The sequence below is a fragment of the Macaca fascicularis genome, chromosome 2 (assembly GCF_037993035.2).
Source record: "Macaca fascicularis isolate 582-1 chromosome 2, T2T-MFA8v1.1".
NCBI classification, from domain to species: Eukaryota; Metazoa; Chordata; class Mammalia; order Primates; family Cercopithecidae; genus Macaca; species Macaca fascicularis.
The window spans coordinates 78,901,865-78,926,671 of record NC_088376.1 but is presented as its reverse complement, the minus strand read 5'-3'; the positions used below and the strand labels follow the sequence as shown (position 1 = coordinate 78,926,671).

General features: G+C 36.7%; 1 protein-coding gene across 1 annotated transcript in view; it reads left to right on the top strand.

The window, feature by feature from the left end:
• WDR49 (WD repeat domain 49) overlaps positions 1-24,807 on the top strand; it is a 187,867-nt gene that overhangs the window by 121,719 nt on the left and 41,341 nt on the right. Inside the window, 6 exon segments of the mRNA XM_045386671.2 lie at positions 3,833-3,963; positions 7,755-7,853; positions 9,446-9,610; positions 11,767-11,954; positions 12,982-13,179; positions 18,531-18,700. Coding sequence (XP_045242606.2) covers positions 3,833-3,963; positions 7,755-7,853; positions 9,446-9,610; positions 11,767-11,954; positions 12,982-13,179; positions 18,531-18,700 — 951 coding nt within the window.

Below are 24,807 nucleotides of genomic sequence, written 5' to 3'. Positions count from 1 at the left end.
TCTCTGGAGCATTTTTTTTCATCCATATCCTGTATTTTTAAAAATTTCTTTTCATTGCTTTTCACTCGTTTCTGGTATATCCTGGAGTAGCTTAATAATCCACCTTCTGAATTGTTTATTTGATGATTCAGAGATTTCTTCTTGGTTTGGATTCATTGCTGGGGAGCTAGTGTGGTCTCTCGGGGGTGTTATAGAATCTTGTTTTGTCATATTACCAGAATTACTTTTCTGATTCCTTCTCATTCAGGTAGACTATTTCAGTGAAAAAATCTGGAATTCAAGGGCTGCTGTTCAGATTCTTTTGTTTCATGGCATGGGGCGATCCCTTGCTGTGGTGCACTGTCCCTTCCCCTAGGGATGGGGCTTCCTACAAGCCAGACTGGAGTGATTGTTGCTGCTCTTCTGGGTCTAGTCACCCAGTGGAACTACCAGCCTTTGGGCTGGTACTGGGGAGTGTCTGCAAAGAGTCCTCTGATGTGATCCATCTTTAGGTGTTTCAGCCATAGATTCCAGCACCTGCTCTGGTGGAGGTGTCAGGAGAGTGAAGTAGACTCTGTGAGAGTCCTTGTAGATATATTTAGTGTGCTGACTTTCTTGAATGCTCATTATGCTAACAGTCAAGTTGTCACATGGACAGACTCAGGACTGCTGGTTAGCCAGGATGTTACAGGCAGTGGGATTAGCTGTTGTTTTCTCCTCCCTTGGAGCAGGGTTGTTCTGTCATGAGTTGCTGTAATGTCCTGAGTTTGTTGGCCTCCAGCCAGGAGGTGGCGTTTTTGAGAAAGCACCAGTTTTTCACCTGTCTCATGGAATTTACAGGAGCCTGTTGCTTCATTCAAAGGATCTGATTATTTAAAATAGAATAATTCGTACATTGATTTGGCATATATTTATTAAATGCCTATCATGTGTAGGTATTATTCTAGATGCTGCTGTTGTAGAAGAAAAAAAACAAAGTCCTTGATCCTCTAGAACTTACTTTGTAATAGGAGAGATAGAACATAAGCAAATAAATATAGAACACAGTGTCATACAATGGTAAGTGTTATAAAAAATGAAATAGAGTAAGAGATGAGAGACTCAGAGAGTCTTCAGATAGGGTGGTCAGGGAAGGCTTGCCTGAGGAGGTGACATTTAAGCAGATAATTTTTTCTTCATTTATGTGACAGATATTTATTGAACACTCAATATGTATAGGTCACTATGCTTGCTACTGTAGGGTTACAGATTAAGACAAGATGCATGGTTTCTAGGAATTTATAATTTAGCCAAGGAGCTGAAACTATATAACACTGGATGTTGTAAGTTAAATGTGAATGATGTTAAGAGGTCAGAAGAGGAACTATTTCTTTTAATCCTAGTTATTAAGGAATTCTACCAGAATTAGATGGGCCTTAAAGAGTTGGTGTGTGGTTAGGTTCATGTGAGTCTGTGTGTAAAAAGAAATTCCTAAGGGCATGAAAAAGCATACCATGAATGAAAACAAAACAAAACAAAACAGAGAGAAATGTCAGAGGTACCTAGAGAAGACTAAGAATATTGTTTAGGTTGGACAAGAAGTTGTGCTTCAGAAACTTAGCTCCTAGCAGTTCAAAACAGCTACTGCAAGCAAAAAATAAATTTAAAACTTTGAATTCCTTTTTTGAAATTCAGGTGAACTTTGCATTCTCTTGCATTAATTCATCTATCTTTATTTTATTAGAAAATTATTCTTCCTCAAACTTTTTGAGTAAAATTAACACTTAAGGTATACCATATTTACCCTATGGCTTCCAGTGCCTCTGTCAAATATTTAATTGGACATTCACATATAACTGAAAAGCAAGGGTAGAAGAATAGAGAGAAATAATTCTGAAAACATAGATTAGATCTATGTATTATTGGGTCTTAAATAACAGATTTACACATTTGAATTTTATCATGTAGAAAATGAAAAACTAACAAATGTTTTCTAATGGGGCATTAGCCTTATCGTTTATCATGTTGTTTTCTCCATCCAGAGTGTTTTCATCTTGCAAATTCTACCCATATTTTATGGTCCAGTTCAAATATCAGTGTTCAACTCAGCCTTCTTTGATTTCTACGCCAGCCTTTCATGGCAGTTAATCAGTACTCTCTTAGCACTTACCACATTTTACCTTGAATTTAGTCATTTTATGCTGATGGCTCTGTACCCTGCATCACTATGAACTGTGACTTCCATGTGGCAAATAAGAAATTCTTACAGAATAAATGAAAATGCCCCAGAGTAGAATAATTAATCTAGTAGCCAGATGAAGAATGTGCCAGAGATGGGTAAACTAGAAGCAGTAAAATTAATCAGTAGGCTATTACAGTCATTCAACCATGAGGTAGTTAGCACAGAACCAGGAAGCTGTCATTGACTGTTTGAAGTAAAATAGTAAGAAATGAATATGTAACATATTGCAGAGATATAATCTAAGTATTTAATTTGACTGGGGAAGAGAAAGACATCCAAAGAGGCTGGAATGTTAGTCTATTAACCATATTTGGGATTGCAGACAGAGGGCTGGTATGGAGGGAAGATGTCAAATTTGGATTTTTGACATGTTGAGATCTTTTGCTGATAGAAGCATTATATGGAACTGTCAACTGGCAAATGGAAGCTATTTCTGGCAAAGATTATGAATGAAGATAATTTAAGAGCCATTTGTATAGCAGTGACATTGGAACTCATGGAGATATATGAGATCTCTAAGCCAGTTTGAGTGGATAGACAGAAGTGGAGGAATGAAGATAAGGAATGTTCCATTGTGTATATATACCACATGTTAAAAAGGGTGAGAGAAAGAAGGGAATAGAAAATAAAGAGTGGGGAAAGAAAGATGAGGAGGCAGGAAGAGAAGCAGGCCACTGGAAACTCTGAGGCTGAGGAGTAACACTGGTAGGACAACTAGGAAACCTTTAGAGTGGTGGAAATAAAAGATCTCAAGAAGGTGAAGAGAGAATGATGGTGAAAGACCCCATAACTATGGTTGCAAATGCTCACTTGAGATCTAGATGGCTCTAGAAGAAACAAGAGGCTTAGCATAGGCTGCTGGCCAGAGCTCAGATCAGCAAGTGAAAACAGGGTGGTGTTAATGCCCCCAAAATGGAATCTTTACACTCCTCCCTTCCCCACCAGGCACAAGGCATTTCATTCTTTGCCCATCCTGTCCTATTCTCAAATTTATCAGCAGTGCCCCCAGATACTGACCTCTCTAATACTGTTCTTTCTGTTCAAAATGTATCTGTTCTATGTCCCACTTCTTTGGGGTGGCGTTTTCTAAGTGTGTTCCACAAATTATAGTTCTTCAAGATGCTGTAGATTCCAAGAGAATGGATTCTGTGATCAGTTAAGTCTTGAAAATGCCACAAGGAGTGCTAAATGTCCTGAGAAATTTTGATGGAAAAAAAACCTTATTGATTTTGTTTGAAGTACAAAACATTATTTGTTCATAGGCCTGCCCTCTGTTTTAATTGTTATTACTATAAAACTCAGTGATCTCATAATACCCATGTGGGGAAACTTTGCTTTAGGGTCATGGTGATGGATAATTAATCTGATAAATGGTTACATGGTTTGTTGTTAATGATTGTGAAAGGATAATTAACCTTCTATTGTCAAAAATTTATAATTTACCAGATAATTTAATGAGGTAATAAAAATGTTTAGTGTGGGAAACTCAGTATTATGGATGTCAATTTGGGATAAATTTTGGGCAGCATAGTCTTTTAGAAGTCTCTAATCACATCATTCAAGTGGATAGTGGTTACTCAATATCTACATCAATTTTAGATCCACAGCTAAATTCTATATCCTTTTTGCTAGGGCTATTACTGTGTTTCGACCCCAAAACTTCAATCAATTTTTCATCCAGCCTGAAGAATGGAAAGGAGGCATACAGCACCATCATGACATCTTATGTGCTGCGTTTTTACCTCCACAAACTGTTGTTACAGGTAAATTGAACTTTCACTTGACAATCATTGGTGAAGTTTGGTTTGTTTTGGTTTGTCTTGGCTCACTCACTTTTTAAAAAGCCTTTTCTCAGTTGTTATATATATATGTATTTTGAGATGGGGTGTCTACCTATTGCCCAGGCTAGAGTGCAGTGGCCAGATCTCAGCTGATTGCAATCTCCGTCTGCCAGGCTCAAGTGATCCTCTCGCCTCAGCCTCCTGAGTAGCTGGGACCATAGGCGCGCCCCACCATGCCTGGCCAATTTTTTGTATTTTTAGTAGAGATGGGTTTTTACTGTGTTGTCCAGGCTGATCTCAAACTCCTAAGCTCAAGCAATTCACCTGCATCAGCCTCCCAAAGTGCTGGGATTACCGGCGTGAGCCACTGTGCCCGGCCATATATTTCTTTTTAACTTATGATTGACACATAACATTAATAATTGTACATATTTGTGAGGCACAACATGATGTTTCAATACATGTATAAATTGTGCAATGATCAAATCATGGTAATTAGTGTATTAATAACCTTACACATATATCATATCTTAGTGATGAGAACATTAAAAAGTCTTTTTTCTAGCTCTTTTGAAGTATACAATACATTATTGTCAACTCTAGTCATCCTACTATGCAATAGACCACCAGAACTCATTCCTCCCGTCTAACTGTAACTTTTTACCTGTTGACCAATCTCTCACCATCACCTGCTCCCTTCTCCCCTCCCCATCCTCTGGTATCCACTATTCTACCCTCTACTTTTATGAGAATAACTTTTTAGATTCCACAACTGAGTGATACCATGTGATATTTGTCTTTATATGCCTGGCTTATTTCACCTAACATAATGTCCACCAGGTTCATTCGCGTTGCTGCGAATGGCAAGATTTTATTCTTTTTATGACTGAATACTATTCCATTGTGTATATATAGCACATTTTCCTTATTCATTTATTCATTGATGGACATTTAGGTTGATTTTATATCATGACTATTGTGAATAATGCTGCAATAAACGTAAGGGTGCAGATATATCTTCCACATGCTGATTTCATTTCCTTACCCAGTAGTGGAATTTCTGGATCATATGGTAGTTCTATTTTCAATTCCTCCATATTGTTTTCCATAAAGGCTATACTAATTTACATTCCCACCAGCCATATGTAAGTGTTCCCTCTGCCCGATATCTTTGCCAATACTTTTATCTTTTGATTTTTTGACAGGATCCATTCTGACTGGAGTGAAGTGATGTCTTGCTCAGGTTGTTTTGATTTGTATTTCCCTGATAACCAGAGATGTTGGACTTTTTTTTTGTATGTCTGTTGGCCATTTGTTATGTCTTCTTTTGAGAAATGTTTATTCAGGTCTTTTGTCCATTTTTAAATCAGGTTTTCTTTGTTACAGAGTTGTTTGATTTTCTTATATATTTTGGATACTAGCCCCTTATACTATCAGATGTACAGTTTGCAGCTATCTTCTCCCATTTTGTAGGTTGTCTCTTTGCTTTGTTGATTGTTTCCTTTGAACATGAATGGATTTTTGAAGAAGCAGCGCTTGCTCTTCTTAGTCCTTATTTCTAGGGAAATATATTAGTAGTTCTGATCATCAGCTCCTATGCCTGGCTGTCTGATTTCCCATCATGGTTCTACCAATTGCCACAACTTGATAATGAGCAAGTTATTTAAACTCTAAATCGTAATTTTGTCTGGAAGATAATAATATATCTATATTTTGGTTTATAGTTCAGATTATCTGTGCAAGAGTTTAACACAGTTCTCAGCACACAATAAGCTCATCCATAAATATTAGCTTTTATTTGTATTGTCCATTTTCCAGGAGCAGCATTAGGGCTATTGGGTACGAATCACACATTGGTGGCACTTAGACGTTTCATAATGTGAACATATTAACTCTTTGGCATAATTTAGCCCAGATAATGTTGATAAAAGTCTGTCCTCACAAAATGTCTACAAATCCAAGCTCTTAAAATGATTCATAGGCATGCTTTGATGTGACATATTAAAGAGAATGAAAAATTGTTGTATCATTTCTGGCCAAAGAATACAATTTATAGAGACAGATTGCACCATGAAATTTTCAAGTCCATATTTTGACAGCTGAATTTTTTTTTTTATAGAACCAAAAATGTCATCAATTAAGAGGAATGAAAACTTACAGGAAAAGATCCAGGATATCTATGAAGTGTTACAATATGAGGTTTACTGATCTATCTACATTTAAAGTTCCCCTGTTTTCAGGACTAACCAAATTACTTTCTAGTAAGACCAACTCTGTAGATAAATTAGCTTTACAGTCACTGGAAGGCCACCCCTGCAGGGAGGATCGCATCCTGAAATGTGATGGGCAGTGAAGTGCAAAACAGTGTGGTTGTTATTGTGAAAGTATTAGTAAATACCATTGTATTGGTGGGTTGACAGTCTCTTCTCTCATTCTCCTCCCATCAATCCTATGTGGAAATATTTGGTCAATCACTGCTAGTAAAGCATAAGAGAAGATGGATGTTTCTATGGACAGCTGAACTCCATCCCCCTGGTTCAATTTGTGAGCTGCACAGATTGCTCTTTCTTTCTTTCTCTTTTTTTTTTTTTTTTTTGAGATGGAGTGGAGTCTTGCTCTGTTGCCCAGGCTGGAGTGCAATTGTGCAATCTTGGCTCATTGCAACCTCTGCCTCCAGGGTTCAAGTGTTTCTCCTGCCTCAGTCTCCCGAGTAGCTGGGATTACAGGCACATGCCACCACGCCCAGCTAAGTATTTTTTTTTGTATCTTTAGTAAAGACAGGGTTTCACCATATTGGCCAGGCTGGTCTCACACTCCTGACCTCCTGATCCGCCCACCTCGGCCTCCCATAGAGACTGCTCTTTCTAGGACAATACAGTTTAGTGTGCATTTCTCTCTTTTCTCCCCTATTCCCAAAAAAGTCACCATTTGTACATCCCACCCAAACTCTTTTGCTCTCCTTGCCATAGACACTCTGCTCAGTGGGTAGCTGTCCTCACTAAGTCACTGAGAACAATGGTCTGGACATTGCTGCTTTGTTCCTCCACAGGACATGGTTGCTCAGACTTCACCTCACTTTGGGCTTTTGGGCTATTTGGGCTTTTCTTTGTTTTCTGTGAAGAGGAGTACTGAAGGACTTTCTGTAGGAAAAACTTTAGGATTGTGGAAGACAAGAATGAAGAGAACACACACACACCCATCCACACACATACACACACAAGAAGGGATGTGTGAAACAGAAACATAGGAGGACTTGATTTACTTGCCCTTACCCAATAATAAAAAGTATGATGGTAATTAACATTTTCTCCAGTACTTACAATATGCTCAGTGCTACTGTAAGTACTTTCATTCTCTACAATAACTCTAGGAGATAAATACAATTATTAACTATTTTTTATAGATGAGAAAATTGCAGCATCAAGTAGAATTAAATAACATGTCCAAGGTCACACAGTAAGTGAGAGAACCAAGACTCAAGCTCCAGTTTTTTATCTGCAAAGCATTTGTTCTGAATGCTTTATTACCATAAGATAAAAGGAAACAGCAGTAATTTCTACACACATATGCTCAGGTTATACTGTGGGGATTGTAAGCTCTAAAGTTAATACAAATACCAATTATTATTATTCATGTTTCTAAAAATATAGAGTGCCCACTATGTGCCATATTCTGTGTAAGATATACTGCTAATAACTTCTTCTGATTGCTGTTGCTCGTATTTTCTATCTTAATCTCCTGGCAATTTATATTCTCCATCCTGTCTTGTGCAGGGAGTTATGATGGAGAAATTGTTCTATGGAACAGTAGCACAGAGAGTGCTCACCATGTTCTTCACCCTGATTACCAGAGGTTGCTAAAGTCAAAATTAGGTAAGCGTGAGTTTGAAACTAAAATAACATGGCTAGTCAAATCACTGTAGGCCTTGTTGTTCATGCACGTGCCTACTGCAACTTGCTCCTAAATTATAGGTGATTGGCTGTAAGCACGAAGGATTAGGGATATCATTGTCTTGTCAAAGTGGCTAAAGAGAATCTTGAGATTTACTTGGCTTAGCAAATTCTCCATGGCATGCCATTTCTTTTCTTTATGCTACATTGACATTTCTGAACTACTGATAGCAGGGAGCAAGACTCTCATTTTTATTTAGTTTATTTTTTTCAATAAACCTTGCCAAATTACCTAAGAGTGAACGTTAGATACCCTTTGCTAAGAAAATGGAAATTCATATTCACTCGATAGGCTGTTGAGACTCAATCTAGAGCTTGTAATAAATATTATGCCACCTGGAAATCTTAAATTATTCCTTGCTTTAGAAGCCCATGAGGAACATTAGATGGGAGTATATTGTATTTTATGGGAGTTTAGCAGAGCACATGAATATTTTATATTTAAGTAAAATGTCTTGACAATTGCCTTTCACATTTTATTTCAGTTTCCTTAGATACTAGAGGTTTTTCTTTAGACTAATTTATTTTGGTAATGAAAATGTCATTCCTCATGGCCCAGTGAGGTTCTGTTGTCTCAACTGAATAAACTCATAGAGGCTGAATTGAACTTTAGGAATGGACTGGTCATCAGATGCAGTTTTCTTTCTGGGTGAAAACTGAGAAGCTATTTTATTAAGAGTAGGAAAGCAAACAAGAGATTTAGGGGATACTTGGCTGCAAACACAAAGCTCTGACCTGCTTTATGTCTTAAGAGCTAATCATTTTAGGATTCATTTGAACTCATACCATGAGGGGTTTGGAATTCTGCCTCTTCCTCTACACTGGGCTTTACAATACATAGAGAGATAATTAAGGAGAAAAGTGAATAGATGTCAAATTTCTGAAAGACATGAAAGGCACTGCAATCGATTTCTTATTTGGGAATTTTGAAAATATGTCTGTATAGATTTTTCATAATTATGGGCGGACTGTTCATAGATTCTGAGATAAATATCCCCAGGTTTTACTAGTGTGGCCTGGAGATGATGTCATTACATAATTGAAGTATGCTTAGAAATGTTTTCTCCAGAGTAACTCACTAACAAATAGTATTGTTAAAAAGCCTCATTTAATTAAACATAGTCATTAGAGCTCATGTTCATTATAATATTTCCAAGATTAATTTTAATGATTAATAAGTTGAAAATGCCACAATATCGGAATTACATTTGTCTTGGGCATATTAGGATCCCTAAGATGTTAGCATTGATGCCAATATTAAGTTCTTATTTAATTCATATCAAGGAAAACACAGCAAGTTTGTATGGAACATGAAAAACAAAAATAAAGTCAAACAGTTCTTCCAGCTGTGGTTAAGAAATGTCAGAAGGCTTGATAGATGTTGACTGGAAGTCTATTGTGAGACTTGGAGTCATTGGAGATAGTGATAGATGGCGGCCTGTTGTTTCATAGGCACTAGTTTTCAAAGCAGATATTTTTCTTCATTAATATACCTGGCTTTGTCTCCATCACAGATACAAAACCTCAAAAACTTCTTAGTGCTGGGAGAAGCCACTCCACCCACCCCGTGGCAGACCAATCTACCATGGGAGTCCGCAACTTTGAGATTGACACTGAGGGCAAAAATGCTGTTATGAGGCTTTGCTTCCTCAAAGTAAGAAAAAACACTGCAGTGACAGGTAAAATATATATTTACATTTTACATGTAGTTGGAAAGGGAGCAATAAAGAAAATCCACTCTATTTCTACTAGATCTTGTAGAATTTGAGTGCATGTAGCTAACCAGTCAGGAGTGTGTCATGTGAGGTCACAGACCATGGCAAAGGAAGTTGGAATTGAGGAGGATGGGTTCAAGAGCAGGAGGCAGACTATACCCCACTACTAATTTATCCAGTGTTGTATATGTTAAGATCAGGAAGGGAACAATTCTGACAAATTATTGAATACGGGCAACAATCAGAATTGTTGTCCCAGACATGGCATAAAGAGATTTTAATACCGTAGGGGCACAGCAAGATGTATGCCAGAGTCAAAGCTTAAGTCCACATATAGCAGAAGAGTTGAGTCTGAGACTCACTATATGAGTACCTAATCAAAATAGGCTGGAAGAGAATAATGAGGAGCATGGATGTTAAGCACAGTAACAGAATTTGAAAGAATTGCTAATCCCAGGATAAGAGCTGCCTGCTCTCTTCTCTGTTCTCATCTTTTTTTCTTTTTTGAAGTATTAGTTATATATTCTAGAGATGTATACTAACATTAATGATATTTTATGATTTACTGTAGTTATTTGATATTATGTAAATGAAATAACCATTTGCTTAATTTTTTCCCTGTTGTCAGTGGCAATATTAGCATGGTGTTGATGCAGGCTGCATCTTTCCGAAATGAAAATCTGCCTTGGAGAATAATGCACATATGTATTGTGTATTTGAAATCTAGACACATGTGTATTGTGGATTTGAAAAGGAAATGAACATATCTGAATTATGTTTATTGTTTCCCATATTTAATTTACAGATGAAAAATCTGTATAATTTTCATATAAAATTTTTAATCATTAAGAATCAATAAAGGTATAGTTTAAAAACATTCTGGGTTGTTTAGAATAAACTTTGAAACAATTAGATTCTAAAACTTTCCATTTTCTAGAACTTGCTTATACTCAAAATATGAATTATTATCCTGAAATTACTCTCATTTCCTCAATACTAATTTTAATGTTATCAGTATTCCCAGATTGTTTTCACTGAAGCAGCTACGTGTTATTATTTCTACCTTAAATAAATATGATTGTTAATTGGCAGTACATTTGTGAGGCAAACTGGAAGTCATTCAGAGAGTTATCAAATAATAGGAACCTTGCCACAGAAGAATAACTTAGGTAAGGTGCTTCAACAAAACATAAAAATGGAAAATGAAAAGGTTAGTTCTAGACTCATTCACCAAAAAAGGGTTTTATAAGGGTTTACAATGAATTATTGATGAAAACATATAAAGAAAGCTCATAAATAGAATTCTAAGCATGCTGCCAAATGGAGAAGTCAATAGCTATTCTGCTGTCACTACATATTCCATCCAAATCTGTGCATGCAGACTTTTACTTCACTGTATATATCCAATGGGTTATTAGGGAAGATGAATTTTATATAATGAGAATATTATCATAATGTTGGAATTAATATTTCATGTTTATCTGAGGAAACAAATTAATTCTATCTAACTTTAAAAAACCCCCGGGCCGGGCGCGGTGGCTCAAGCCTGTAATCCCAGCACTTTGGGAGGCCAAGACGGGCGGATCACGAGGTCAGGAGATCGAGACCATCCTGGCTAACACTGTGAAACCCCCGTCTCTACTAAAAAATACAAAAAACTAGCCAGGCAAGGTGGCGGGCGCCTGTAGTCCCAGCTGCTCGGGAGGCTGAGGCAAGAGAATGGTGTAAACCCGGGAGGCGGAGCTTGCAGTGAGCTGAGATCCGGCCACTGCACTCCAGCCCGGGCGACAGAGTCTCAAACAAACAAACAAACAAAATAAATAAATAAATAAATAAATATAAAAACCCCCAAAACATCAGAATAATGAATGAAGAAAAGGGAACTAAATGTAATGGGACATTTCAATATCCTATGTCATTTAATACTCAACACAAACCAGTGAGGTTATCATAGTGTTACCTCCATTTTATATTTGACAAAATTAAAGTGATGCTGGGAATTGATCTCAGGGCTACTCACCTCTCCAACATCATATGCTTTCCACAGGGAAAGTCACTGAAGAAGTTATTTCCGGCATGGGTTGTTCAGTTTTCTAATTAGATTTTCCCTTACATGTTAGGAGGAGCTAACCTGGTATCATGTGGAGGATCTGGTTATGTCAGATTTTGGGATATATATAAGAAGCAACTTCTGGCTGAATTTTTGGCTCATAGTGGAGCTGGAACGATTATTATGTCTACTGATAAGATGAATCGATACCTTACCACAGGAGATCTTGATGGATGGTTGAAAATCTGGAATATAGAGGTAAATTGAAAAACATTATCACATTACCTTTAAGATTTTTGGTGACCCTTTGTTGCAAGTAACTATGAATCAAGTCTTGTCTGTCTCCCAAACAAAGGAAAAAATGTTTAGTCTAAGTGTTTTAAATAAAACATTTACAAGTTTCATGCAGAGACTTCTTTTAAATAATTAATGAGGAAAATCATATTTTTCTCAATATTGACAGCCTTCTGTTAAGTAAGTCATCCAATTTAGAAATGCCATATTGTTAGGAAGGCACTGCAGCATTATTTGAATGTAAATAATTAGGATATACCTTATTTTTAATGTATTTATTTATTTATGTATCTATTTATTTATTTTGAGACAGGATCTCCCTCTGTCACATAGACTGGAGTGCAGTGGCATGATTATAGCTCTCTGCAACTTCAAACTCATGGCTCAAGCCATCCTCCCACCTCAGCCTCCTGAGCAGCTATGACTACAGGCGTTTTCCACTATGCCCAGCTAATTATTTTATTTTATTTTAATTTAATTTTATTTTTTGTAGAGACAGGGTCTCACTATGTTGACTGAGGTGAGGCTACACCTTATTTGCAATGAGACTGTAAATGTAATTTAAATACTAGAGGACTATTCCCTCATCTAACATTATTGTTACCCTGAGTTAGTTTGGGATTTTTTTCTTTTTTATCACTGATTACCTCCTCAATTTTCCAATAATATTTAAAAGTTGTATATGTGACCACATATGTGTGGTAAAGTTCATCTCTATTAAATAATTGGCTATACTATTTAGATTTTTCTTTCCTTCCTCCTTCCCCACTAGTTCCTTTTTGTATTTCCCAAGTAGTCAGATAAGTTAGAAACCTTTTTTTCTTAATGTAATTTCATTTTCTAGCCTCTTTTATCATGAACTTTGCTTTCGCATTTGGATCACAGGTTATTGTTCCCAAGTTTGAAAATCGGCCTTTTAAAAAAAGTGTTATGTCATTGTAATCGTTTCATATTTGAATTTTTTAGAGGTCTGGTATTTCTTTTCATTCAGGAGTACTGTCTTAATTCCAGTAAGAACAAAATCACAAAGGCCCCAACTCTGATAAGATCATTCCAACCTCATGAGGACCGGATAAGTTCCTTAGAGATGTGTGAGCTGGGTGGTCAGTTACTGATTATCTCCTCCTCTGCAGACTGCAGCATTTGTGTGACTGGTGTCTGCAATGCTCCTGTTTGGATCTTTGGTCAGGTAGAAATATTGCTCTTTATTATTCTAGTATTTACTTGACATTTAGTATTAACTTGGGCTGATTTCTATTTGAATCTCATCAGCTGTTTAATGTTCATTAGTCATGAAAGAACTGACAACATTTCTGAAGCAGTAGCTCCAGGCAACTTTGTCCTGTTTTCCATTAACCAAGACAGTTTCATCAAGCGGAAGACACCAGACACACGGAAAGATAGGAGCTCTGTGCAGCTCAAAATATTCCAAGATTTCTAAGAAAAAATTCTCCTCTAAAATAAATTCCTTCAATTTCAAAATTTAGTAAAAGTTCAACGTGGATAAAATGATCGTGTTACTAAAAAGACAGGTGATTATGACTGTTAACTAAGAACGTAATAATCAAATGTAGAAAATTTTAGGAAAAAACCAATCATCCTATTCATTCTCTGGTTTATTGCCGCAAATAATAATAGTTAATATTTGCTGAGTTTTCCTTGTGTACCTGGGGCACTGTTCTAAGATTTTTTTCAAGAATTAACTCATTTAATCTTCACAATTGCTCAATTCAGGAGGGGGCAGCTCTCACAATTCCCATTTTACAAATGAGCAAACAGAGGCACAGAGAGTTTGAATTAATCGCCTGAGCTTGCAGAAGCTAATTGTGGTAGAGTTTTGCTTTTAACTCAAGTTGGGTCACTTTAGAGCTCACATTTTTAACCCCTTTCTCAAGATCTGACTTGTCCCTGCCTATGAAATGAAATGGAAGTAGGGGGCATGAAATAAAGGAAATATTTAGTCTCATATTTTCTGTTCTTTTATCCTTTTGCCTTCTTGGGAACTTTTCGTGTTCCATTTATGCTTTTGGGGACAAAATATGTTTGACTGGTTTCAACCAGTACTATTCAAACCTGGTATAAGTTTAAGGTGAAGCCTCAATTTCTGTTCAGCCAGCTGATTTGGTTCTATTTAGGAGCCTCAGGTGCCAATCTTACTCTGGAGAGTAGGCAATTCTTTTAGTGTCGGAAGACAACGTTTGTTGTTGCTGTATTTGTAAAGTCAGTTTGATGAGGCCAACCTGTGTGGAAAGAATTCTAAGCAACCCTTTAGGATGCAGAGGGTGTTGGCAAATCAGAAAATCATCTAGGAGGTGGACCCACATTGGCTGGACAATGAGAGTGTCAATGTAACACTCAGGAGCTGTATCAATCTCTTGTATTTTTGTAAACAAGACGAGCACTAGATTTTTCTCAGTCAGGAAAAAAAGCGGCTGAGTGGGAACTCATATGGGTGTGTGATGAGTGAGACAGAGTGGGACATGGCTGGCAGTCTGGACAGGAAAGAAGGTGGAAGCCTGCCTCGGGCCACTGAAGAAGCCAATGCATTGCTGACGGAGGCTGTGGCAAGATGAGGTGGAGGTTTGAACAATGGTAAAGAAACGAAACATCATCAAGTGAGTGACCTAAGAAGTTCCTTAGACATCTGGGGTTGAACCAAGAAATAACACCATTCTAGGTGTAGGTGCCATATAAAGTTCACCCACCAAACATAATCTGTAGCTAAATTTTATTTTAATGCAGAAATGGGTGCTTATAAAACTACTTATTTTTATGTTATTGATATTATTTGTTGTTTCTGTGAAATCTTGCGTTGTTTAAGGACTTCAGACCCAAAAAGCCCTCATGAGAATAATTTTATTTTTTCCTTTCTGTTCAAGACAGGAGAAGAGTCATCAGACCTGGGTCAGTTTTAAAAATTGAAGGCTAGCAAAGCTAGGGAAAACGGTTTCCTAGTTCCTTCTGTTTGTGCTACTTCTTCTTCTTCTTCTTTTTTTTTTTTTAAAGGATTTACTTTTATCAAGCTGTCTTGAATATAGGTGCCATTAGTCCCAAGATGTAGAGCAAAGAGTGTGGGGAAGAGGAAATGGAAAGGAGAGGAAGGGGAAAGGAAAAGAGGGAAAGGAAAGAGAGAGGAGAGAAGGGATTTTTTTTTTTTTAAACAAAACAAAACTTAGAATCCCTTTTATAACATAGCTATTGGGCTTAGGCTGGTTTTCAGGTTAGATTTTTAAAAGTAAGTTGTGTGGTATGTCTATTTCTAGAGTTGGAGAAATAGGAGTGAAGAGGATTTATTCATGAATGCATGTTTATCCCACGAAGCTGTCAGGTGATTGTCGGATAAGAAGAAATTCAAATGATGCTTGAAATTCTTCAGTGCCCCTCTTTGTGCACTAACTACTGTTATGCTAGGCAGAGTTTATGTACTGGCAACTCTCCTCATCTGATTGATTTGATGTCCAGTGACTTTGATTGTGTCTCTTCATCCAGTGAATAATTAAAATTTGATTTAGTTGCCCACATTTAAACAATAATAGATTTCATGTAAAGATTCAAGTTTCTAATTTCTCTTAAAAAAAAGCAATCAGGCAAGAGAAAGAAACAAAAGGTATTCAAATAGGCAGAGAGGAAGTCAAATTGTCTCTGTTTGCAGATGACATGATTGTATATTTAGAAAACCCCATCATCTCAGCCCAAAAAATCCTTAAGCTGAAAAACAAATTCAGCAAAGTCTCAGGATACAAAATTAATGTGCAAAAATCACAAGCATTCCTATACCCCAATAATAGACAAGCAGAGAGCCAAATCATGAGTGAATTCCCATTCACAATTGCTACAAAGAAAATAAAATACCTAGGAATACAACTTACAAGGGACATGAAGGACGTCTTCAAGGAGAACTACAAGTCATTGGTCAAGAAAATCAGAGAGGACACAAACAAATGGAAAAACATTCCATGCTCATGAACAGGAAGAATCAATATCATGAAAATGGCCATACTGCCCAAGGTAATTTATAGATTCAATGCTATTCCCATGAAGCTACCATTGACTTTCTTCACAGAACTAGAAAAAACTACTTTCAATTTTATATGGAACCAAAAAAGAGCCTTTATAGCCAAGACAATCCTAAGCAAAAAGAACAAAGCTGGAGACATCATGCTACCTGACTTCAAACTATACTACAAGGCTACAGTAACCAAAACAGCATGGTACTGGTACCAAAACAGATATATAGACCAATGGAATAGAACAGAGGCCTCAGAAATAACACCACACACCTACAACCATCTGACCTTTGAAAAACCTTACAGAAACAAACAATGGGGAAATCATTCCCTATTTAATAAATGGTGCTGGGAAAACTGGCTAACCTTATGCAGAATATAGAAACTGAACCCCTTTTTTACACCTTATACAAAAATTAACTCAAAATGGATTAAAGACTTAAATGTAAATCCTAAAACAATAAAAAATCTGGAAGAAAACCTTTCAAAACCATACAGGACATAGGAATGGGCAAAGATATCAAGACTAAAACACCAAAAGCAATTGCAGCAAAAGCTGAAATTGACAAATGCAATCTAATTAAACTAAAAAGCTTCTGCACAGCAAAAGAAAATATCAGAGTGAACAGGCACCCTACAGAATGGGAGAAAAATTTTTCAATCTATCTATCTATCTGCCAAAGGTCTAATATGCAGAATCTATGAGGAACTTAAACAAATTTACAAGAAAGAAACCAAACAACCCCATCGAAATGTGAGTGAAGGATATGAGCAGACACTTCTCAAAACAAGACATTTATGTGACCAATAAACATATGAAAAAAACCTCATCATCACTGGTCATTAGAGAAATGCATATCAAAACCATAATGAGATACCATCCCACACTAGTTAGAATGGCAATCATTAAAAAGTCTGGAAACAACAGATGTTGGCAAGGATGTGGAGAAATAGGAATGCTTTTACACTGTTGGTGGGAGTGCAAATTAGTTCAATCATTGTAGAAGACAGTGTAGCAACTCGTCAAGGATCTAGAACCAGAAATACCATTTGACCCAGGAATCCCATTACTGAGTATATACTCAAAGGGTTATAAATCATTCTACTATAAAGACACATGCACATGCATGTTTTTTGCAGCACTATTTACAATAGCAAAAACTTGGAACCAATCCAAATACCCATCAATGATAGACTAGAAAAACAAAATATGGCACATATACAACATGGAATACTATGCAGCCATAAAACAGGATGAGTTCATGTCTTTGCAAGGACATGGAGGAAGCTGGAAACCATCATCCTTAGCAAACTAACACAGGAACGGAAAAGCGAACACCCCATGTTCTCACTCATAAGTGGGAGTTGAACAATTAGAACACATGGACACAGGGAGAGGAACATCACTCATTGTGGCCTGTCGGGGGGTGAGGGGAAAGGGGAGGTAGAGCATTAGGATGAATAACTAATGCATGTGGGGCTTAAAACTTAGATGATGGGTTGATAGTTGCAGCAAACCAACATGGCACATGTATACCTATGTAACAAACCTGCATATTCAGCACATGTATCCCAGAACTTACAGTGGCAAAAAAAAAAAATAAAATAAAAAAAAAAATAAAAAATACAAAAAAAGAACATACATCATTCCTTAAGAGTAACTATAGCCTTTATGTAAAATGAGTTCTCTTTAATTCAGTGTAGCAGTGTAGTCCTTGAATTTTTTTATTGCCTTAAATACTGAGGGTGAGTTTTATTTACTATTTATTACCCATTTATTTTCTTGTATTAGGTTCAATTCATTCATTGATATTATTTGACTGGCCCTGTAGGCATTTTATTCTGCAAACACTTATGACAAGGCTGATCAATTTGCAGACCAGCCAAATATCTGCAGGATGCCTACGGTTCCCCTCGTATCTCACAGGCTGCATTCTTTGGAACATTCTGTGTGCATGAAGCGAATTGATATAAGACGAGAAAATCGGCTCTGTATTTAAAACATAAAATAGATTGTTAATGGGAAACTTTTGTTAGATTAATGCATTTTAAGAAGTGTAGCCAAAATCTGTGGAAATTATTATATAACACATATAATTTTTAGAAAATAATATTTAATAACTGAACTAGCTTTTGAAAACATTTTAAGGAGATAACATGCAAATAAAGTAGTTGAGGGAAAAAATAACTGTGGCAATTCTTTAACAAAAGCTTTGTTTTGTTTTTAGTAAATATACATCTGGCTATTCAGAATTTTAAAATAGGAATGGTAAAAAATTTTTTGTAGTTCATTATTATCTTTTCATTGTTTCTTATGACACATCTCATTTTCTACCTTTATTAAAGGTACATGAATCTCTTTCATTTCCCCTGTAAAACTGTAAACTTCTTGTGGAGAAGAGTCACGTCTTTTTCATCTTCTTGTGTGTCCCACCCCAGGACTTTAATTAGTAATCTAGCACATGGTAAACACACGTAAATGTTTGAAGAAAATAAATTTCATAAAAATAAAAGATGTTTTCGTTTTTTTCAGGCAAAGCACTGGCATATTGAAAACTACCTTTTCCTTCCTAAAAGAGATACTAATTTAGTGGAAAGTGATATTCAAAAGGAAATTTCTTTATTTTCTAAGGAGGAATCTTGTTTAGACCCAACAGAACATTCTCTACTTAACAAGAAAAACAAAGATGACTCAACATACAAGTAAGTAATTTTGAACATTAGCCAGATGTCAACTGGAGTCTAGGTAAGACATAGATAAGACTGGTCCAAACTTCTTTCTGTCCTCTGTGGAATGTTCAGTGACTACCTTAAGATTTTTCCAAAATTTGAGGTGTTGGTAGGTATGTATGGATGAGTGACTTATATTATCGAGGCCATATTTGGTTCTTATTTCTTGACTACATTGATTCTTGATATGTGTTAAGTGCCATCTAGTCTTATATTTCTACTCCATCATCAATCTAATTGTGAAAATTGACCCCTTTCTTCAAAAACTATCTATCTATCTATCTATCTATCTATCTATCTATCTATCTATCTATCTATCTATCTGTCTATCTATCCATCTATCTATCTATCATCTATCTATCTATCTATCTATCTTAGAAAGTGTATCAGATTTTACTCCTGGTTTTGATAAAGTGCACAGGGGTTTATGTGACAAAAGTTCAAAGAGCTTAACTTTGAAGTTAGACATCATTTCTTTAAGGCTTCTCATGCCTCTAGGTTGCTCAGACGTTCTTCTCTTCACGTCACTCTGCTAGGTCCCATATTTACACTCCATTTATGCTCTCATGTCAAGGAGTTTAGTTCTTTTGTTTTCTATGCTTTTGCCAAACCATGCTCTCATAACTTAACTTTTATGCTAAATGGCTATTTTATTCTCGTAGAGATAGATATCCAAGCTTATTACTTGGAGAATAATAAAAATATTTTGGTGCCTTTGATTTATTATCTGTTCCATGTAAGAAAAGAAATGGAGCTTACTCAGAGCTGACAAGAAAATAGTTCTTCTATAAAACTCCCACCATGTTTTAATTCAATGCTTTTGTAACATTCTATGTTAAACAGGTGAAACACCAGAGAGGACTGTCTTTCCTTCTTCCCTTTAACTCACTAGTCACAGTTTTCCTTTCATTGAGGCTCTACAGGTGGGTTGGGAGGCAGGAAAAAGGTAGCATTGCTGTTCTTGAGGCTTGGCAGATGTGCACAGCATACTCTTCTTCCTGGCGATATAGTTGAGGGTTCTTTGATGACCCCACTCAGGGACCTCTGCATTGCACATTTCCAAACTCATAAACTCTTTGGCTAGTTTCTTATGGCTCACCTCCTCCAGCTCATGCCCCTTGTAATACACATCACAGTGTTTTCTATTACAGTCCTGCACATTGCCAAGCCTCCCCTCTTGCACAACTGCTGGTTTAACTTCTGCTTGGCCTATAGGAAACACATTTTGCAACACCAACTTTTCCACTGTTTCCCCACTGCTCCCTGCAACTCCAGGTACAGCTTTTTGCCTGTAGACTTCTTCAGATGTTAGTGAGACAAAGGTCTGCTGTGTCCCTCTCATTGTTACCCTGGAAGACTACATTAAGCTATTTGGGCTATGTGAATAGAGGCTAGAAATGAAAAAGAGAAAACTTTCCTCCCCTCCAATGGGAGTGGGTCACAATTCGCACATAAGACTCTCTCTGATGCAATCATCTCTTATAGTTTCCGCATCCTTTGTTTATATCTTACAGTGATGTTGGCTTAAGTGTCACAAGATCAGTTTTGGAGCTACCTTCTTGGCAAAGTGACCCTGCACATAAAGAGTCAAACCACCTCATGTTGGCATGTAGAAATACTTTTGTATTAAACATCTCAATAGATTACTTTGCTTTCAAACTTTTTGAACCTCTACTGACAGATAGATAGAAGAAAAAAATTCCCCTTTAGCATTCTGTTATGCTAAATTACTTTGGTATTTGTTCTTCCATTTCCTTGAATTATGGCTTGCAGAAATGTCAAGTGGCATTTTACATTTAGGCAGAAGGATATTTTCAATTTAGAAATCTAGCATGAGCAATCCTGTACAATCATAGAATGCTGGGAATGGAAAGACTTTACATAGGATAAAATGTCCCCGCCTACCTATCCTACTCAATCTTACAGATGAAGAAATAAAGTTACCTTGGGATAACACAGATAGATCATTTTTTTTTCTCTTTCCATCACATGCATAGAAGAGTGAAGGCAAGTGTTACAGATTCCTGTTTAAGAGTATTTCAGCCAATATAATACTTTCCCATTCCTTATGACACACTCAGTTATCCTTTAAACATTTTTTTTTTGAGGCTGTCTTGCTTTGTCGCCCAGCTGAAATGCAGTGGTGCGACCACAGCTCACTGCAGCAGCAACCTCCCTGGCTCAAGCAATCCTCCCACCTCAGCCTCCCAAGTAGCTGGGACTACAGGCATGCCACCACACCCAGTTTGCACACACACACACGCGCGCACACTTTTTTTCTGTACAGATGGGGTTTCATCATGTTGCTCAGGCTGGTCTCGAACTCCTAGGTTCAAGTGATCCTCCCACTTCACCCTCCCAAAGTGCTAGGATTACAGATGTGAGCCATCACTCCCGTCCTAAACACTTTTTTAAACCATTCTTTTCCTAGATTCAAACATTGGCAATTTGAACTCTTTACTTCTTTCCTGACTTCATTTTCAGTTAATTTTGTTTTCTATTGTTCCTGAAAACTTTTTGTTATGCAAATCAGTGCTGATATATACAGTTATTAAAAAAATTATTTTAATTTCTGGGGTACATGTGTAGGATTCACAGGTTTGTTACATAGGTAAATGTATGCCATGGAGGTTTGCTGCACCCATATACCTATAACCTGAGTATTAAACCCAGCATGCATTAGCAATTTTTCATGATGCTCTCCCTCCCCATTCCCTACCCCTGGACAGGTTCCAGTGTGTGTTGTTCCCCTCCTTGTGTCCATGTGTTTTCATTGGTCAGCTCCCACTTTTGAGTGAGAACATGTGAATATGTGGTGTTTGGTTTTCTGTTCCTGAGTTAGTTTGCAGAGGATAATGGCTTCCAGCTCCATCCATGTCCCTGCAGAGGACATTATCTCATTCCTTTTTGTGGCTGTATAGTATTCCATGGTGTATGTGTACCACCATTTTCTTTATTCAGTCTATCATTGATGGGCATTTGGGTTGATTCCATTTATTGGCTATTGTGAATAGTGCTGTAATGAACATATGTGTGCTTGTATCTTTATAATAGAATGATTTATATTCCTTTGGGTATACACCCAGTAATGAGATTGCTGGGTCAAATGGTAGTTTAAATACTATTTCTGGTTCTAGGTCTTTGAGGAATCACCATACTGTCTTCCACCATGAGTGAACTAATTTACATACCCACCAGCAGTGCAAAAGCATTTGAATCTCTCTGCAGACTCACCAGCATCTGTTGTTTCCTGACTTTTTAATAATTGCCATTCTGACTGGCATGAGATGGTATCTCACTGTGGGTTTGATTTGCATTTCTTTAATGATCAGTGATGTTAAGCCTTTTTTCATCTGTTTGTTGGTTGCATAAATGTCTTATTTTGAGAAGTGTCGGTTTATGTCTTTGACTGCTTTTTAATGGTTTTTTTTTCTTGTAAATTTATTTAAGTTCCTTGTGGACTCTGAATACTAGCTCTTTGTCAGATGGATAGATTGCAAAAATTTTCACCCATTCTGTAGGTTTTCTGTTCACTCTGATGACACTTTCTTTTGCTGTGCAGAAACTTTTAGTTTAATATCTCATTTGTCAATTTTTACTTTAATTGCAATTACTTTTGATGTTTTCATCATGAAATCTTTGCCTGTGCCTATGTCCTGAACTATATTGCCTAGATTTTCTTCTAGAGTTTTTATAGTTTTGGGTTTTACATTTAAGTCTTTAATCCATTTTGAGTTAATTTTTGTATAAGATGTAAGGAAGGGGTCCAGTTTCAATTTTCTGCATGTGGCTATTCAGTTCTCCTAGCACCATTTATTAAATAGGAATCCTTTCTTCATTGCTTGTTTTCATCAGATTTGTTGAAGATTAGATGGTTGTAGATGTGTGGTCTTATTTCTTAGCTCTGTATTCTGTTCCATGGGTCTATGTGTCTGTTTTTGTACCAGTACCGGGCTGTTTTGGTTACTATAGCCCTGTAGTATAGTTTGAAGTAGGGCAGCATGATGCCTCCAGCTTTGTTCTTTTTGCTTAGCATTGTTTTGGCTATGTAGGCTCTTTTTTGGTTCCATATGAGTTTTTAAATAGTTTTTTTTTTTTTTTCCTAATTCTGTGAAGAATGTCAAGAGTAGTTTGATGGGAATAGCACTGAATCTATAAATAACTTTGGGCAGTATGGCCATTTTCATGATATTGATTCTTTCTGTTCATGATCATGAAAAGTTTTTCCATTGTTTGTGTCCTCTCTGATTTCCTTGAGCAATGGTTTGTAGTTCTCCTTGAAGACCGTTCTTCACTTTCCTTGATAGCTGTATTCCTAGATATTTTATTCTCTGTAGCAATTGTGAATGGGAATCCATCTATGATTTGGCTCTCTGCTTATCTGTTATTTGTGTATAGGAGTGCTTGTGAGTTTTGCACTTTGTTTTTGTATCCTGAGACTTTGCTGAAGTTGTTTATCAGCTTAAGAAGCTTTTGGGCTGAGTCGATATGGTTTTCTAGATATAGTATCATGTCATCTGCAAACAGAATTTGATTTCCTTTCTTCCTATTTGAATACCCTTTATTTCTTTCTCTTGCCTGATTGCCCTGGCCAGAACTTCCCATACTACACTGAATAGGAGTGGTGAGAAAGGGCAACCCTGTCTTGTGCCAGTTTTCAAGGGGAATGCCTCCAGCTTTTGCCCATTCAGTATGATATTGGCTATGGGTTTGTCATAAGTGACTCATTATTTTGAGATATGTACCTTCAATACCTACTTTATTGAGAATTTTTAACATGAAGAAATGTTGAATTGTATCGCAAGCATTTTCTGTACCTATTGTGGTAATCATGTGGTTTTTGTCCTTAGTTTTGTTTATGGGAAGAATTACGTTTATTGATTTACCTACGTTGAGTCAGCCTTGAATCCTGGGGATGAAGCCAACTTGATTGTGGTGGATACGCTTTTTGATGTGCTGCAAGATTTGTTTTGCAAATATTTTATTGAGGATTTTTGCATTGATGTTCATCAGGGATATCGGCCTGAAGTTCTTTTTTTGTTGTTGTTTTGTTTTATCTCGGCCTGATTTCTGTATCAGGATGATACTGAGCTCATAAAATGAGTTAGGGAAGAGTCACTCCTTTTCAATTGTTTGTAATAGTTTCAGAAGAAATGGTACCAGCTCCTCTTTGTATCTCTGGTAGAATCAGCTGTGAATCACTCTGGTCCTGAGCTTTTTTGGTTGGTAAGCTATTTATTACCACCTCAATTTCAGAACTCATTACTGGCCTATTCAGGGATTCAACTTCAGTCTTGAGAGGGTGTTTGTGTCCAGGAATTTATCCATTTCTTCTAGATTTTTTAGTTTATTTGTATAGAGGTGTTTATAGTATTTTTTGATGGTTGTTTGTATTTCTGTGGGGCAAGTGGTGATATCCCCTTTATCTTTTTTTGTTGTGTCTATTTGATTCTTCTGTCTTTTCTTCTTTATTAACTTAGCTAGCAATCTATTTTATTAATATTTTTTAAAAAGCCAGTTTCTGGATTTGTTGATATTTTGACGTTTTTTTGTGTGTGTGTGTCTATATCTCCTTCAGTTCTGCTCTGACCTTGCTTATTTCTTGTTTTTTGCTAGGTTAGGGGTTTGTTTGCTCTTGGTTCTCTAGTTCATTAGTTGTGATGTTAGGATGTTGATTTGAGATCTTTCTAGCTTTTTGATATGTGCATTTAGTGCTGTAAATTTCCCTCTTAACACTTTTTAACTGTGTCCCAGAGATTTTGGCACATGGTCCCTTTGTTTTCATTAGTTTCAAGGAACTTCTTAATTTCTGTCTTAATTTCATTACTTACCCAAGAGTCACTCAAGAGCACGATGTTCAACTTCTATATAGCTGTGTGGTGTTTAGTGAGTTTCTTAATATTGAGTTCTAATTTAATTGTGCTGTGGTCTGAGAGACTGTTATGATTTCAGTTCTTTTGCATTTGCTGAGGAGTGTTTTACTTCCAATTATGTCATCAATTTTAGAGTAAGTGCCATGTGGCACCAAGAAGAATGTATATTCTGTTGTTTTTGAGTGGAGATTTCCGTAGATCTCTATC